Here is an 18,464-nt window from a genome sequence, read left to right as displayed (position 1 = left end):
TGCAGAAGAAGATCGAAGGACGTAAAATGACACAAGTTTTGTTTGTCCCTTGTATGTTGCAAGAAGGCTGCTGTGTCCTAACACAGGGATCTCTTGACCTAAATAGGTGCTTGACTTAACATATACGGCATGCAACGGAGGTGTGCCCAGCAGTTTGTAAGTGTCTTGATTGAGCAGTGAAACTGCAGCCCCGGTATTGAGCTGGAATGGTATCACTTTGCCGTTAATGTCCAAGTCCACAAAAAGTTTATTGTCCTGCTGACGACAAGAGCGACTGTCTTGTGCAACGTGAACTGACACTGGTACAAAATCACTTGCGACTTGACGGGAGTTCCGGCGATGTCGACGCACACTATTTGTGGGGTGAACACAGTCACTGTTAGAGAGAGTGGCACTGGGCGGAGTGGCATGATCTATATGAATTTCCATGGAAAAAGTGTCGTGAGCCTGAGTATCCTTGGTTCGATTCCGATTCCGGCGCGAAGCAAAGGCATGGAATGGTTTTAAGCTTCCGATCTGAGCTTTTTCTGGCAAACACTTTGAACATGTCCTTTTTTATGACAGTAAAAGCAAATAGCTTGGCGTGACGGGCAATTCTCACGCGAATGTCTAGTAGCACACCGCGGGCATGATTTTAGCACTGCATTTGCTTGCCGGCGCGGTACACATGGCTGAGAGCCTTGCAGCAGCGGCGCAGTCGGGCACGAGGACTGTTTACTGTTCCGTGCAGCTCGCCCGGCGGGCCAGTTAACCTGACACACGGGTGGCGAGGTTTCAAATGATTCCTGAGCAAAGTCAAGTGTGTCCTGCCAATCCAATATGTCTATCACTTGTTGAAGGGAGGGATTGACTAGTTTCAAAATCTGTTCCCTTATACGAACATCAGAAACGTTCTGTGCAATTGCATCACGTACCATAGTATCTGAATAAGGGAGTCCACATTGGTGCTACAGAAGAATGCTTAAGATTAGAGGGGTAGATCACATAACTAATGAGGAGGTATTGAATAGGAGAAATTTGTGGCACAACTTGAGTAGAAGAAGGGATTGGTTGGTAGGACATGTTCTGAGGCATCAAGGGATCACCAATTTAATATTGGAGGGCAGCGTGGAGGGTAAAAATCATAGAGGGAGACTAAGAGATGAATACACTAAGCAGATTCAGAAGGATGTAGGCTGCAGTAGGTACTGGGAGATGAAGAAGCTTGCACAGGATAGAGTAGCATGGAGAGTTGTATCAAACCAGTCTCAGGACTGAAGACCACAACAACAACAACAACAACAACAACAACATGAAAGTTGTGAACAAATTAATGAGGATTTGCAGAAAATAAATTCATGGTCTAATGACTGACAGCTATCTCTCAATATTAGTAAGTGCAACCTACTGTGTATAACAAGGCGAAAATCCCCATTAATGTAAGAGTACAAAATAAATTCCCAGTCTTTGGAAGCAGTAACAGCCGTCAAGTATCTGGGTGTGACTGTTCAAAATGATCTCAAATGGAATTATCAGATTACACAACTAATGGGCGAGGCGAACCCTAGATTGCGGTTTATTGGTAGAATCCTGAAGCGATGCAGTCCTTCAACAAAGAAAATTGCATACAATATATTAGTTCGTCCAGTCTTAGAGTATTGTTGGTCTGTATGGGATCCTTACCAGTTGGGTCTGATTCAAGAGATTGAGAAGGTCCAAAGAAGAGCGACAAGATGCGTGACTGGTTCATTTAGCTATTGCAAGAGCGTTACAAATCTCATTGAAAGTTTGAAGTGGGACTCACTTGCAAATAAATGACGCGCTGAATGGAAAGGGTTGCTCACTAAATTCCGAAATCCAATCTTCGACGAGGATGTAGAGCCTATATTATTACAACCAACTTTCAGATTGTACAATGATCACCATTCATAGATAAGGGAAATTAGAGCTCATACTGAGGCGTTCAGACAGTCGTTTTTCCCTTACACGATCGGTGAGTGGAACAGAGGGGGTGAAATATGACTTTGGCGCGAATTGTGTCCTCCGCCACACACCGCTTGGTGACTAGCGGAGTATATATGTAGATGAAGATGTAGATATAGATGCAGTCTGATGATGAGCTGCGCGCCAAATTAGAGTGGCAAGGTGTACATTTCGTTTGACGTGTCCACGAGGGTGCTAGGTATAATCAGGTTGCCATCGGTGCCTTCATCTTGGCCTTCGAGGGTGGTATATTACTTGAGAAGGTCAAGGTGTGGTCTACCACAGTGATGTAAAGCCCTATATCCCTCCCCCAATGCAGTGCTTTAAATGCTGGAAGTTCAGCCGTATGTCATCCCGCTGTACTTCCAGCGTCACATGTTGAGATTGCGAATGCCTATCACATCCAAATACTCCATGTGCCCTGCCTCCCATCTGTGTCAGTTGCGGAGAGCACCATTCGCCTTACTCACCAGACTGCAGGATTCTCCAGAAAGAAAGGAAAATCGTGGATTACAAGACCCTGGACTAACTGACCAAAACTGAGGTTAAGAGGAAATTTGAGCTTCTACATCCTGTATGCACGACATCATCTTACGTTGCCGCTACAACAGTTCTAGCCCCATCAGCTCCACCAACCTCAGTCACCTCTCAGAGCTGGAAGACTACACCCACCCCCTTGATGGTAGGAGAGGGGGGGGGGGGCACTTTCCTCCCTGTTGCCCCTGCACCATCTAATTCAGGAGCAACACCCCACTAGCCATCGGGGATGTCCATCCCCACTTCAAGCTGGAGGAGCGTACAACTTCTTTGGGTCTCTTGGGTCACTCCCTTCCTCGGTTTTTGCTAGTGGGAAAGATGACACCCGCCAGTGGCTGAGGAGCCCAAAAGCAGCTGATCGTAGGGCTTCACACTCGTCCTCAGTCCCGGAGACTGAATCAGTGAAGTCTTCCTAGCCAGGGAAACCCAAGGAACAGTGAGAGAAATCCAAAAAATCCCCAAGACCAAGGGACTTCTGATGGCACCCACACCACCACTACCTCCAAGCTCTGTGTCTGTGGATGAGGTGGAGATTCTGGCATCCACTGAGGACCTAGATCTCGCTGGACCCTCAGACACAATGGATATAGACTGCTCAGGCAATAAGTTGGTGGCAGCAGGTGACCCTGAGGCGTAAACTGCCTAATTGAATTCTCTATTCCTTACAAGTCTCACGATGACGTCATCCTCCAGTGGAATTGTGGCGGTTTTTTCCACCGCCTGGCTGAGCTTTGGCAACTGTTAAGCTTTACATCTGCTTTCTGCATTACCCTCCAGGAAACCTGGTTCCCGGTAATGCGGACCCCTGCCCTCCACAGCTATAAGGGATATTACAGGAACCGCAGCGACTATAATAGTGTGTCAGGTGGAGTTTGCATTTATGTACTAAATTCAGTCTGTAGTGAAACTGTGCCCCTTCAAACCCCTCTTGAAGCTGTGGCTGTCAGAATAAGGACGACGCAGGAAATAACTGTCTGCAAAGTATATCTTCCTTTAGATGGTGCAGTACCCCTGAATGTATTAGCTGAACTGATTGATCAACTCCCGAAACCGTTCCTACTTTTTGGAGACATTAATGCCCATAACCCCTTGTCGGGTGGCACTGTGATTTCTGGCCGAGGCAGAGATGTCGAAACTTTAGTGTCTGAGTTTGACTTCTGCCTCTTAAATACAGGGGCCGTCACACATTTCAGTGTGGCTCATGGTAATTACTTGGTCATTGATTTATGAATTTGCAGCCCAATCAATTTGCAGCCCAGGACTTCTCCCATCTGTCCACTGGCGAGCACATGACGACCCGTGTGGTAGTGACCACTTACCCATCAGGCGCATGGACGCCTGCCCAGATGGGCTTTAAGCAAGGTGGACTGGGAAACTTTCACCTCTGCTGTCACCATTGAATCTCCCCCACATGGTAACATCAATGTTATGGTTGAGCAGGTGACTCCAACATTAGTTTCTGCGGCAGAAAACACGATCCCTCGCTCTTTAGGGTGCCCCTCGCAAAAGGCAGTCCCTTGGTGGTCGCTGGACGTTGCTGAAGCAATTAAGGAGTGTCGGCGAGCTCTACAGCGGCATAAGTGGCACCCTTCCCTGGAGCACTTCACTTCATAGCCTTTAAACAGCTCCGTGCCCACATTCTCCAACTTGTCAGACAGCAGAAGCAGGTGTGTTGGGAGAGATACGTCTCGACCATTGGGTGCCATGTGTCACCTTCCCAAGTATGGTCAATGATCAAACGTGTGTTTGAGTACCAGACCCTAACAGGTGTTCCCATTGTTAATATAAATGGCGTGTTATCTACTGACACAAACGCAATTGCCGAGCACTTTGCTGAGCACTATGCTCAAGCCTCTGCATCAGAGAACCTACTTCCAACGTTTTGCACTCTCAAACGGCGGCTGGAAGGAAAAGTCCTCTCATTCAGTACATGCCACAGTGAATCCTATAATTCCCCATTTATAGAGTGGGAGCTCCTCAGTGCTGTAGCACATTGCCATGACACAGCTCCTGGGACAGATCGTGTCCACAGTCAGATGTTTAAACATCTCTCATCTGATTACAAGCGACATCTCCTCATCATCTTCTACCGGATCTGGCGTGATGGCGTCTTCCCATCACAATGGTGGAAGAGCACCATCATTCTTGTGCTCAAATCCTGTAAAAACCCACTTGATGTGGATAGATATTGACCCATCAGCCTCACCAACGTTCTCCGTAAGCTGCTGGAATGTATGGTGTGTTGGCGGTTGGTTTGGGTCCTGGAGTCAGTTGGCCTACTGGCTCCATGTTAGGGCGGCTTCCGCCACAATCACTCTCCCACTAGTAATATTGTGTCCCTCGAGTCTGCCATCCAAACAGCCTTTTCCAGACACCAACACCTGGTTGTCATCTTTTTTGAATTACAAAAAGCGTATGACACGACTTGGTGACATCATACTCTTGCCACATTATACGAGTGGGGTCTCCGAGGCCCACTCCTGATTTTTATCCAAACTTTCTGTCGCTTCATACTTTCCGTGTCCAAGTTGGTGCCTCCCATAGTTCCCCCCACCCCCACCCCCCACCCTCCCTCCATATTCAGGAGAATGAGGTCCCACAGGGCTCTCTATTGAGTGTATCTCTATTTTTAGTGGCCATTAATGGTCTAGCAGCAGCTGTTGGGCCATATGTCTCACCTTCTCTGTATGTGGACGACTTCCGCATTTCGTACTGCTCCACCAGGACTGGTGTTGCTGAGCGGTGCCTACAGGAAGCCATCCACAAGATACAGTCGTATCCTCTAGTCCACGGTTTCCAGTTTTTGGATGCAAAGTCTGTCGTCCGTTCATCCAGAACCAGAACTTTACCTTAATGACTATCCACTCACTGTAGTGAATACATATCGATTCTTAGGACTGGTTTTTGACGCTTGATTGACTTGACTTCCCCACCTTCGTAAGCTTTATTGGAACTGCTGGCAGCACCTCAAAGCCCTCCGCTTCCTGAGCAACACCAACTGGGGTGCAGATTGCTCTAAGCTGCTGCAGCTCTACAGAGCCCCTGTTCAGTCCCGCCTTAACTATGGGAGTCTGGTTTATGGTTCAGCGGCGCCCTCAGCATCTCATTTACTCGACTCAGTGCACCACTGTGGCATTCGACTAGTGACAGGAGCTTGTAGGACAAGTCTGGTGACTAGCTTCCTGGTGGAGACTAGACTCCCTCCATTGCAGGTTAGGCGTGCACAACTGCTGGGCAGTTACGTTGCACACGTTTGTAGTTCTCCTGTGCAGCTGAATTCCCGTCTCCTTTTCCCACCCATGGCAGTTCATCTCCCACATCGGCAGCCCAAGTCAGGGCTTCCAGTTACAGTTCTTTCCAAACTGGAGTCCTTGCCTTTACTACCTATACTTGAAGTCCATTCATGCACATCTCCATGGTGTACATCTAGGCTGCAGCTTTGTCTGGTCCTTTCACATGACCCTAAGGACTCAGTTAACCCTGCGGCTCTCTGCTGCCACTTCCTTGAGATTCTTCACATGTACCAAGGCCATGAAGTTGCTTACCGACAGCTCGATGGCTGATGATCACGTCGGCTTCACATATGTCCATGGAAGACATATTAAACAGCATTCCTTGCTTGATGGCTGCAGAGACTTCACTGCGGAGCTGGTGGCTATATCCCGTGTTCTTGAGCACATCTGTTTGTACCCTGGGGAGTAGTTTCTTCTGTGTACTTACTCCTTGAGCAGCCTACAAGCTATTGACCAGTACTACCCTCGTCGTCCTTTGGTAGCGACCATCCAGGAGTCCATCTATGCCCTGGAACGGTCCAGTCATTCAGTGGTGTTTGTCTGGGCCCCGATCACATTGGCATCTGAGGCAACGAACTTGCTGACAGGCCGGTCAAACAGGGTACATGGAAACCTCGTATGGAGACTGGCTCCTCTGCAACTGACCTGCGTTCAGTACTATACCGCAAGGTTTTGCGGCTTTGGGAGACAGAATGGCATAACCTCATACGCACTGCAAACTGCATGCCATTAAGGAGACTATGAATGTGTGGAAGACCTCCATCTGGGCCTCTCGCAGGGCCTCTGTTGTTCTCTGTCGGTTCTGCATTGGCCATGCTTGGGTGACACAGAGCTACCTCCTGCGCCGTGATGACCCGCGTCAGTGTTGGTGTGGCGCCCAGCTGACAGTGGCCCGTATCTCGGTGAGCTGTCCTTCTTTGGTTGCCCTGAGATGGACACTTTAGTTACCGGACTCATTGCCATTAATTTTAGGTGACAACACTTCATCAGCTAATTTAGTTTTACGTTTTATACGTGACAGTGGGTTTATACATTCTGTGTAAGTTTTAACGCATGTTCTTTGTCCCTTCGTGTTCTGCACTCTAATGCTTTTAGGCTGGATGTTTTAATGTGTCGCAGAGTGGCTAGCTTTTCCTTTTATTCTCATGGTCGGCCAGCCACTATCATCTGCTCTCTTGTTTTATCCCTTCTACCTGTTTCTTGCTTCTCTCTGTGGTCTTCTTTTTCTGTTTTGTCCATCGTAGTGTTGGTTGTCCTGTAGTTCTTCTGGTTCTTTCTTTCTCCTGTTATTGTGCTGTACGTCTCTTTTCTTTTTTTCTTTCCCTTGTGCAATTATTTTACTGAGAGCAGAGAGCAAGGGACCAATGACCTCACAGTTTGGTGCCCCCCCCCCCCCCCCCCCTCCTCCGTCTTTTAAACCAACCAACCAACTATTCACCACCATTGCCAAATGTCATGCTATAAATAATCTGGAGACGGTCATGTTCTGACCGAAACTGGTAACTGTTATAAATAAATGTTTTATTGTGGTGAAGACTGTTATTAATCCATTTTTAGACAGTCATAAATTTCTCCTTGGACTCCTAATTTAAGATGGTAACAAATGATAACATGACAGACACTTGCAAGATTGACAGAATTCACAAGGCATGTTTCAATACATTTCCTTTCAGTTTTATAGTTATATGTAAGGTATAAATATATTTAAGTAAGCATAAGGGAGATCCTGGTACTTTACAGGAGGAAAGTGTCTTGGGGAAAAGAGAACAAATATTTATGGATATAAGAAGCGCGTAGTCACTGATGGACACATCAGAAAATGATGGAAGAGTTCAAAGTTAGGAGAGGTGAGAGACTTATGATCTGATAAACTAAATCTTTTTTGTTAATGGAGTGAATCCATAAACACAACTTCTGCTTCAAGTCTAAAATGCAGACCTAAGGAACTGATACACTAATCTCATGCCATCATTATCAAGTTTTGAAAATATTTGTGCCTGTAACATTGCTTGTGCTGGTAAAAGTGAATTTTTAGTAAAACTTTTCAGGCCCTTTCTTGGTAATCTTTTCACTGCTGTTAAACATTTACTGCAGCTTCGCTTTTAATATAACAAATAAAAACCTCTCTCATCCTCAGCTAGGTTTGCGTAAAAACTGTAAATAGCATTTTTTTAAAAACCGCTGCTTCTAAAAAGGTGCCACCAGTCATTCAGTTGCACTGTTCTTTGTCTACATAAACTATGTTAGGTGATAAACATGTAATTACTATATGAGTTTATAAGCTGTCTCCTCTGCCACACAGAAGATGTAAATACTTAATACATTGACTGCAGACTGTAATTTTATGTATCATTTTTTCGTATGTGAAAAGAAGGTAAACATGTGCCATTTTAAATTGTTTAGAACAAATACCCTTGTTCTGTTGGTAACAATTGTGTAATTTTGCACCAATAACTGCATACCTCCCTATGATAAACACTGTTCTTTGTTACTGAAATATTTCCAGTGACAAATCCTAAATATCAATTCACTTTTAAGCCTATATATCCAAATAATCATTTACTGTTAATAGCTTTTTATGTGAAATTTTATATACCTTGTTTCACAGTACATGTAATTTGCTGAATTATCATTATTCTATGTTAGGTACATGAAGAGCAGTTCTTACAATGTTCCCTGCCTGACACTCTGTGCTGTACTCCTGTCTATGCTTTTCTCCATGGGTGAAGCCATGCCTGTTACACATCTTGGTAAGTTCTGTCCAGAATGAAGCATCACTCAGTGATAGTAACAGATTGTCTATTGGTATAGAAGGTATTTGTCGTCACACAGATGTGCAAAGAGATTGCTTGATAAGGTATCTCTTTGCTTAAGCAAGGGTTGCAGACTTACTGGTATGTTTGAGATTATAAAAGATTTAATAAATAAGGTATTTATTGCAAATCTTGTATAGTGTTTTTAGTTCCAGAAGTTTTGGTCTACAACGTCAACTTAATTTCTCAGAAGTACATGAAAGCTGAGTATGAACTGTTAATGCTTCCATTCATAAAGAAATATATTATTTGCTCATACAACTAATGTTACATTCAGATTTGTTCAAAATTTGTTAATTATACATAATTTTAAAACTTAAGGTTTTGGGACCAAAAAATTGTTAATGACAATGCAACCAATATGTTTAGCAATATCATTTATCTTTGTACTCATGAAATAAGCACAGAAGAGGGACAAATTATTTCAAATACATATAGCTTCATAAACCACTGTGATACACTGTGCTGCTATGTGACCATGTTTATGCAAAACATGGACATCATATTTAGCATGTATTTTTCTTTTAATGCAGGTTCTTGTAGGAGAAAACTTTTTAGCAAGTACCCCGTGAATGTGAAAATTTACATGGCAACATGCTGCAACAAACCTCTTTGATTTTGTAACTTTATAAAAATATCATTACTTTACCTTATGCATTTTACCCTACTCAAAGCAGAGTGGTTAACCTGAAAATAAATTCTTCATCCAATGTAATTTTGTCACATTTCAGAAATAATTATTGTTTTTTAGTTTTTGAAGAATTGAGCACTATTACATGTTCTGTCATGATACACATAAAGTCATATGCCAAATAAGATTTTGTGATGAAATACAAATTAATTACAGCTAACTAGAAAAACATCTTTAGTAAAAGAAATTTTCAATATTCTTCTTCTTTGTTTTACAGTTACAGTGGGTTTTAAACAATTCATCTTGCAGTCACTGGCCGTCAGCTAAATGTGATGCTCTAGCTGTCTGGTGATTAGCCACTCTCAGTGATGTGAACAGAGCTGTATTGCTCCAATCCCCAATCATTCTACATGAAACAGAACAACCATTCTATAATTACTTTCAAATTATGATGGGAAAAAAGTTCCTTAAATATGTTCTATAAGCAAATATTTAATATGACTCAAGTGACAAATTTAGCAGTGTAATTTAAAATTGTTAGACACCAAAGCATAACACTGATGACCTGCCAGGGCACATGTAATGTTGTCTTTTATAATATATTTCAGTGAACTGTGATCTGCCACTTTTACTTGAAACATAACTATTACAACAACAAAAAAAGTGTAAATGGGAAGTGCCATATGACATTTTCCTTTTTTATGTCAGAAAAGGAAAACAAGAGTAATGACAAATGAAAAGGTGAAGAAGTAGAATCAGTCATCTAATTGGAAATTATGTTTTACTAAAAATATAGATTATACCATTATGAAACCCAGCATTTTTTAATAAAACCATTCTGTCTCTATATTCCTTCTTTATTTGCCATTGGCATAACATAAGATGAAGAAACCTTACTTTTACTTCAATTTATCTTCAAAATGGAATGGATAATGCTATATCTGTTCCCCCCCCCCCCCCCCCCCCCCCCCCCACACACACACACACACACACACACACACACACACACACAGCAGCACTGGTGTGTAGATGCAGATTGTTTTTCCATGAAGGCAGGAGCTGCGAACCCTAATGTGAACATAGCCCAATGCGTGCCGACCTGTTTGCACTATGAGGATAATTCAAATTATCACAGAGGCATTGATTTAGTACAATTTTTGACAATATGTGTATGATCTAGCATAAAATTCTACATCAGATCACACCAGGGAATGTGACAAAACTGTATTTCCAAATATTGTGTTATTATCTGTGCACTATATTTATAAACATGTCAAAAGTGAAAGGTGCTTCAATGTATCTAATGGGAAATTCAGCTCTGAAAACTATGTAATTACAAGGAGACAAAGTGGCTTGTCAGCACTTACCTGTTGTTGTTGTTGTGGTCTTCAGTCCTGAGACTGGTTTTATGCAGCTCTCCATGCTACTCTATCCCATGCAAGCTTCTCCCAGTACCTACTGCAAACTACATCCTTCTGAATCTGTTTAGTGTATTCATCTCTTGGTCTCCCTCTACGATTTTTACCCTCCACGCTGCCCTCCAATACTAAATTGGTGATCCCTTGATGCCTCAGAACATGTGCTACCAACCAATCCCTTCTTCTAGTCAAGTTGTGCCACAAACTTCTCTTCTCCCCAATCCTATTCAATACTTCCTCATTAATTATGTGATCTACCCATCTAATCTTCAGCATTCTTCTGTAGCACCACATTTCAAAAGCTTCTATTCTCTTCTTGTCCAAACTATTTATCGTCCATGTTTCACTTCCATACATGGCTACACTCCATACAATTACTTTCAGAAACGACTTCCTGACACTTAAATCTATACTCGATGTTAACAAATTTCTCTTGTTCAGAAATGCTTTCCTTGCCATTGCCAGTCTACATTTTGTATCCTCTCTACTTCGACCATCATCAGTTATTTTGCACCCCAAATAGCAAAACTCTTTTACTACTTTAAGTGTCTCATTTCCTAATCTAATTCCCTCAGCATCACCCGACTTAATTCAACTACATTCCATTATCCTCGTTTTGCTTTTGTTGATGTTCATCTTATATCCTCCTTTCGAGACACTATCCATTCCATTCAACTGCTCTTCCAAGTCCTTTGCTGTCTCTGACAGAATTACAATGTCATCGGCGAACCTCAAAGTTTTTATTTCTTCTCCATGGATTTTAATACCTACTACGAATTTTTCTTTTGTTTCCTTCACTGCTTGCTGAATATACAGATTGAATAGCATCGGGGACAGGCTACAACCCTGTCTCACTCCCTTCCCAACCGCTGCTTCCCTTTCATGTCCCTCGACTCTTATAACTGCCATCTGGTTTCTGTACACATTGGAAATAGCCTTTCGCTCCCTGTATTTTACCCCTGCCACCTTCAGAATTTGAAAGAGAGTATTCCAGTCAACATTGTCAAAAGCTTTCTCCAAGTCTACAAATGCTAGAAATGTGGGTTTGCCTTTTCTTAATCTAGCTTCTAAGATTAGTCGTAGGGTCAGTATTGCCTCAGGTGTTCCCATATTTCTATGGAATCCAAACTGACCTTCCCCGAGGTCAGCTTCTACCAGTTTTTCAATTCGTTTTGCAGCTGTGACTTATTAAACTGATAGTTTGGTAATTTTCACATCTGTCAACACCTGCTTCTTTGGGATTGGAATTATTATATTCTTCTTGAAGTCTGAGGGTATTTTGCCTGTCTCATATATCTTGCTCATCAGATGGTAGAGTTTTGTCACGACTGGCTCTCCCAAGGCTGTCCGTAGTTCTAATGGAATGTTGTCTACTCCAGGGGCCATGTTTCGACTCAGGTCTTTCAGTGCTCTGTCAAACTCTTCACGCAGTATTGTATCTCCCATTTCATCTTCATCTACATCCTCTTCCATTTCCATAATATTGTCCTCAAGTACATTGCCCTTGTATAGACCCTCTATATACTCCCTCCACCTTTCTGCTTTCCCTTCTTTGCTTAGAACTGGGTTTCCATCTGAGCTCTTGATATTCATACAAGTGGATATTCATACAAGTGGTTCTCTTTTCTCCAAAGGTCTCTCTAATTTTCCTGTAGGCAGTATCTATCTTACCCCTAGTGAGATAAGCCTCTACATCCTTACATTTGTCCTCTAGCCATCCCTGCTTAGCCATTTTGCACTTCCTGTCAATCTCATTTTTGGGACGTTTGTATTCCTTTTTGCCTGCTTCATTTACTGCATTTTTATATTTTCCCCTTCCATCAATTAAATTCAATATATCTTCTGTTACCAAAGGATTTCTACTAGCCCTCATCTTTTCACCTACTTTATCCTCTGCTGCGTTCACTACTTCATCCCTCAAAGCTACCCATTCTTCTTCTACTGTATTTCTTTCCCCCATTCCTGTCAATTGTTCCCTTATGCTCTCCCTGAAACTCTGTACAACCTCTGGTTCTTTCAGTTTATCCAGATCTGCTCCTGTGCATTATTGCCATATAGTGCATGTGTGCAGGTTCATATTATGAATATCCTGTGTGTGTTATGTAGTAAGTTGACATAAACCAGTCTGCAGTTCCAAACAAGTATGGTTGGGGCACTACTCCACAGGTGCACATCTTAGGTGGACCACGTGATGCTGGCTTGAGGGTGCCATTCGGACTGGACAAGTGGCTGGAGTAGGCTGCAAGTGTCATTTAATGCAAATGACAATGAAATTTCATTGCTGGTTGCAGTCATAGTTGATTTTGTTGTTGACCCATGCACATATCAAATATTTCCACTACTAATGGGTGGCAGCCTTGGAAGACAATCACTCTGGAAGATGCTTAACATGACCATGTCTAATAAACTGAGCATAAACTGTGACACCAGGACAATAGTGGCTGAGGTGGGGAAAAGAAGTTTAAGGCATTGGATGTAGTAAATAGTACAGTATCCTTGGCTGGCAACCAAAGAGAATATCTATCAGATATTCTCTTTGGTGTTAGGTGTAGTCTGCTAAGTGTTAGTGCTACATTGGAATCTACCTCACTCACAGCATTATATGCTGGCTTCTTGAAGATCCACTCCATCTGTTCAGCCTTACTCCTAAATTGTGGCAAGCTGAACAAATGAGGTTCTTAGTTTGCTGAAGTAATCTGTGTGGCGAGTTGTTGGGAAGGGGGGGACCATTGTCTACATTATTGGTTTTTGGAGAGCCCTTAAAGGGCCATCATTTTTCTACAATCGTTTAGTGTTACATGTGCTGTAGTGGATACAGTGTTCATGACATAAAAGTAATTTAATAAAGCATTAATGATGAATTACATTGTCACATAGATAAAATTACACACAAATAATTCACATAAGCTCACAACAATTTGTTGAAAGACACTGTAAAGTGTAAGCAACAACCAAGATGGGAACTCTACACTGTCTTTCAAAAAATACACAGCTGTTTACCCCCACTTGAAGGGAATGATTTGCAAGAATTTACTTGCAATGTAGGATTCTTTTTGCAATACTGTGAATAGTGCACAAAAATTTTGCGGGGAGGATACCAGCAGGGTACATGGAATAGTTGTGGATGTGTGGTTGCGTGTCCTAATTGTTTGTGAATTGTCTGTCTCTGTTGTTATAATACAGAATTAAAGTGTGTGTCATTTTCAGTTTGTGAACACAATCTTGTGAACTACCAGTACTAAAATATTTTTATTTGTTCACAGAACACTTGGGTCAGGAATTTGTGCTGTTTCTGTCGAATATTGTGGAGAACCCTCCAGAAACAGATGTTGAGGAAAAACTACCTGACTTGATGGTGAATGTTCTGTTGTCTTACAATCTCCAGTTCTCCAGCTCAAATGAAAACATTCTGCTAAAGGCACTTTCGGAGCTTCCTGTTGCAAAGACTTTTACAGAGAAGATTCTCTTTCTACTTAATAGGGAAGGTATTTATCTGACTTATGTCATTTTGTTGAAATTAATTTATTTTATGTTACCTGGCACTGAGTGCATGAAAGAAATATTAAGAACATTAACTCTGTAAATCTTAAACAATTCTGAGGTTATAATTTATAATTATTACGGTGGTATCAGCAATATGAAAACTGAATAGTAACTCTTGTCTTGAATCAAACATCTCTCTGTGAGAACCTCATCAATATTGTAATAATAGAAAATGAAAATATGACAAAAGTAAAGAACTTATTATTCAGAGCTATGTACCAATAATGACATACAAGATGGAAAAACTAATAATGCTCATGTAAAATTCTGTGTCAAAAGTTCTCACTAACAACAATACATCAATAATATAATAATAATAATAATAATAAAGACCTAGTTAGGTTTGAATTAGTTGTTGACCCATTTCAGACTTAAAAATTAGAACTTCAAAAAAGGAAATAAAATAGACCAAACTATCTATGTGATCAGGTTCTGTGTGTTATACTGCAGTAAAACAACTCTGTGTACTCACCTATACTGTACTCAAGTAAGTTAAGATCCATCCCAGCTCCTCTGTTTCCATGCAGCAACACTTACTCACTTCCTAGAAAACCTGTCACTTAAACATTCTGCTGTATGCAACTTCATTTATTCTCTTCTGTTTCTAAACCCTTTCTTCAGATGTCATCCTGTTCCACTGTAACACTCACTAATTTCAAAAGAGCCATTTGTCACCCAGTATAGGGTTCACATGTTTTATTTATCAGGATATTTCTTTACCGTCACTGATGATATATCTCATATTTCTTTACCACTTTTTGTTCTAGATAGTTCTTTTAGCTCACTGCGCGTGTTCCAGCAAAGTGATGCAGTGGCGCAAGTGTCTCTACTGTACTTGGATTCGGGAGTACCTCACTGTCTGATCATACAGATTTAGGTGTACTGCAATCTCCCTAAATCACTTAAGCCCAATGCCTGAATAATTCCTTTGATAAAGATGTAGCTGATTTCCTTCCAAATCTGGACTTGAGCTCCATCACTAATGACACATGTTGTGTGGGCCTTTAATCCCTAATCTTTCATATCTCAATGTAATAGATTGCTTACATGTGCAGTTTTGAACATCTCCCTGACTGTGCTTTATTAATTTCAGTTCCATTTCATTCTGAAATTGACATTTTAGTTATGTCATGTACCTTATTTAATTCCTGCAAGTATGCTATTTGTTTGTTTTTTAAGTGGAGTTCTTTTAGACATGTCCTTTCTTCTGTTACTGTCATTTATTTTCTTCTCAGTTTTTTCTCAAGCTTCAAAAGAAGAAATACTTGGGCTGAAAAAGTGTGTGATTGTCCATAAACTTCTGTATGTTTTCCTATATGTATTTTAATTTTTGTCTTTTCATTTCTTATGTTTCTGTAATTGTTAGACCAGTATAAGTTTGTTTGGTGTACTTTTTGCAGAGGACCCTGTACGCGTATTTGAACATCAGCCAGCTCCTCCACACTCAGTACTTAAGTTGTTTAAAGATCTTTTCAGTCTTGAAGTGACAGCAGCACTTTTTTACACAAATGATGTTAAAGTTCTTATTGATATAATTGTACGGCAGCTGGCAGATCTTTCACCTGGTGAAAAGGTCAGTTATCATATCTACTACTTTCTTTTAGTGATAGATGAACTATGCCCAACCACTGTACATTATAGATGTAAGAATTCTCATCATTGTGGCCATTTACATTTACATAGAGAGTAATCTGAAAACAGAGCATACAGCACAGGGATTGTTCACTACTGGATCAGTACAATCTCCTTGAGCATTGTGTCATACTGTAATGATCCATTCTTTGATGTAAATAATTTTTTTCTGGGATAATGGCCATTACATGAGATATTGCAAACCTTGTGCTGATTAATCCATGGCTGATGCAGAAAGCCCACATTATGTAATTAAATATTTCCTTGTGTTGTAATAGGGACAGCAAAGATTTTGGTGAAATATTATATGATCATACTATAATGTATAGCTTCAAGATTCAGATTTTAAAATGTGTAAGATTTAAAAGATATAAAAAAAATTATGACAAGCAACCACTTAGCTGCGGATAAATGATAGTTAGTGCCTATACAGAAGGATATCATCAGTTAAAAATGGCTCTAACCTCGTTTAAAAAACCATTACTTACGGGGTCTCAACATTTGGAAAGGGCTACTTGTATGTAAAAGTGGAAACAGTTACTGGAACAATTCATAAAAGATGAAATGGCAATAGAGTTCAACAGAGTAGGTGCATTTTGTTTATATAATTCAAGATGTTTAATTTTGTATAGAGGAGTGACAGTAATGTTGTTTGTATTTCTCTTCTCCAGCGTCGCCAGCAATATTTGCAACTATGTAGACTTGTGATGCGGAATACAGCGTATGAACAACACCACCACCGACTGGATGACATTCGTAAATGCTTTACTCGCATCTTTTGTGAAGAGTCAGATCTGAGCTGTGATGACCAACAACTTGTGAGAGACATCTCCAATGAATTTCCCCAGTATTTTAAGGCGTAATGTATACTCTTTTTAAACAAACATCATTTTTGCAAGTTGTGCCAAATATGCATAATTAATTGCTGGTATTTACATTTTCACAATGAAAGTAGCTAGTTATACATCAGCTGTGACAGGGGCAGCTCATTAGGATGGGCTTTGGCACATTTTTAAATATTTGATTCTGTCCATGTCTTCCATTACAATCTAAAAGTAGCATGCATTATTCTATTTCAATTCAGAAGAAGACTATTGCAGTATCCTTAATTGCACAGTTTAGTGTGTAATTATAGAAAGACTATTTGAAACTATAGACCTAAATATTTTTTGTGTGCCTTCAGTCTGATATTTGTGATTCCAAATCACATATGTTGGTAAAAAGTATTTTATAGATACTTAAATCTATGTCGCTGCCAGGTAGTCATATTATTGTCTGTGATCCAATATCTTTGAGGTACAAATGAAGGTCTTAGTAACATTTTCAGCACTAGGTAGCAATCAATCTGTTTTTAATCATTAATTCTTTTGTCTCTGATATGCAAGCTATTTATAAAAACCTAAATTTTGTCCTTTATTGTATTTGAAACTGTGAATGAATATGCAAACATTGTGAACTTATGAATATCTAAATGTTATGTTTTAATTGCTGATTTCGAGGAATTATTTCATTGGGTAAATACCTTTGTGATGCTGATTATTTTCCTGCTTGATACCAAAATGGTGCTGAAGAATGTCTGTCCCACATGGCTGTGGAAAATTTCCATAAAATAACTGCATTTGAATAGGACCTAGATGTTTAAGTGTACTTCATGGCAACACATTTTTTGAACAGTTATTTGACTTTTACATAATAGATAAGTAGAAGATGGTTTTTTCATATATATATATATATATATATGTATATATGCATGCATTGAATATATAAAGTAAATTTGAGCCCAAAGAATTTAAATCAGACACACACCTGCAGAATGCTATGTATGAAATTTTTTAGAACTTTTATGAGGAATTTATTTATTTAATTTCTAGTCTTTGTAACAAAGTTAATGAATAAATAATTGTTTTGAAAAATGAAGGAAAACTAAAGTGATCGATTACTTGGTGTGGTTGTCAGATATGTTTTCTCCTGTTTAACTCCCACCAGTTCCATATACATATTATTTTGGAAGGGTATGTACCTTGGCGACTCAGTGGTCAAGTGCCGAACTATGGGGTCATGGGTGTGATTCCTGATCAGTCCTAGGATTTTTTAAATCTCTTTTTCATTGCTGGCATTGTTTCTTAATATTGAAAATGGTGAGTATAACTGTGATTCAGAGTTCACATTAAACTGTAGGCCCTCTACAACTGACTAAGCAAATCAGTTCAAATGTCGAAAGAAGACAACGGTGCTCAAATTCCAGTATGACCATGCCCACTATAGGACTGTGCTATTCAAACCAATGGGTTGATCGCAGCTTTATCTTGTAACAGTATCTCATTGCACGTGTGCAAAGTATTCAGTTTTTAATACTTACATGGAAAAGCACCATTTATATTAAGGCAACATTTTTGAAGCAGTCACTAGGAAACAATATGTCAATGCTGCAGTGTGCTGTCACAAACGAGAACTTTACTGTGGAGTGACAAAGCTGAAGTACTGTGTAAATACCACATAAAATTGTAATCAAGTAGAGTTATTGGAAATGAGAAAAAAGAATAAAAATGGCAAAACTTATACTCATCAGGACAGAGCAGACAGCAGGAGCAAAAGCTGAAATTTTTGGAAAGAGCACTTCTATAATGTGGGGGAT

General features: G+C 40.5%; 1 protein-coding gene across 3 annotated transcripts in view; it reads left to right on the top strand.

Annotated features, from left to right (window-relative positions):
* Positions 1–17,668, top strand: part of LOC126464419 (NCK-interacting protein with SH3 domain) — an 84,459-nt gene extending 66,791 nt beyond the window's left edge. Inside the window, exons 5-8 of one of the 3 annotated variants that reach the window (XM_050096235.1) lie at positions 8,439–8,542; positions 13,918–14,139; positions 15,598–15,770; positions 16,501–17,668. In XM_050096235.1, coding sequence (XP_049952192.1) covers positions 8,439–8,542; positions 13,918–14,139; positions 15,598–15,770; positions 16,501–16,692 — 691 coding nt within the window. In that variant the 3' untranslated portion in view covers positions 16,693–17,668. The remainder of the gene's footprint in view (positions 1–8,438; positions 8,543–13,917; positions 14,140–15,597; positions 15,771–16,500) is intronic. The other 2 variants (XM_050096233.1, XM_050096234.1) reach the window with 2 other exon arrangements.
* The last annotated feature ends 796 nt before the right edge of the window (positions 17,669–18,464 follow it).

The sequence above is a fragment of the Schistocerca serialis genome, chromosome 1 (assembly GCF_023864345.2).
Source record: "Schistocerca serialis cubense isolate TAMUIC-IGC-003099 chromosome 1, iqSchSeri2.2, whole genome shotgun sequence".
NCBI classification, from domain to species: Eukaryota; Metazoa; Arthropoda; class Insecta; order Orthoptera; family Acrididae; genus Schistocerca; species Schistocerca serialis.
The sequence above is the reverse complement of the archived record's forward strand: the minus strand, read 5'-3'. Positions and strand labels throughout refer to the sequence as shown.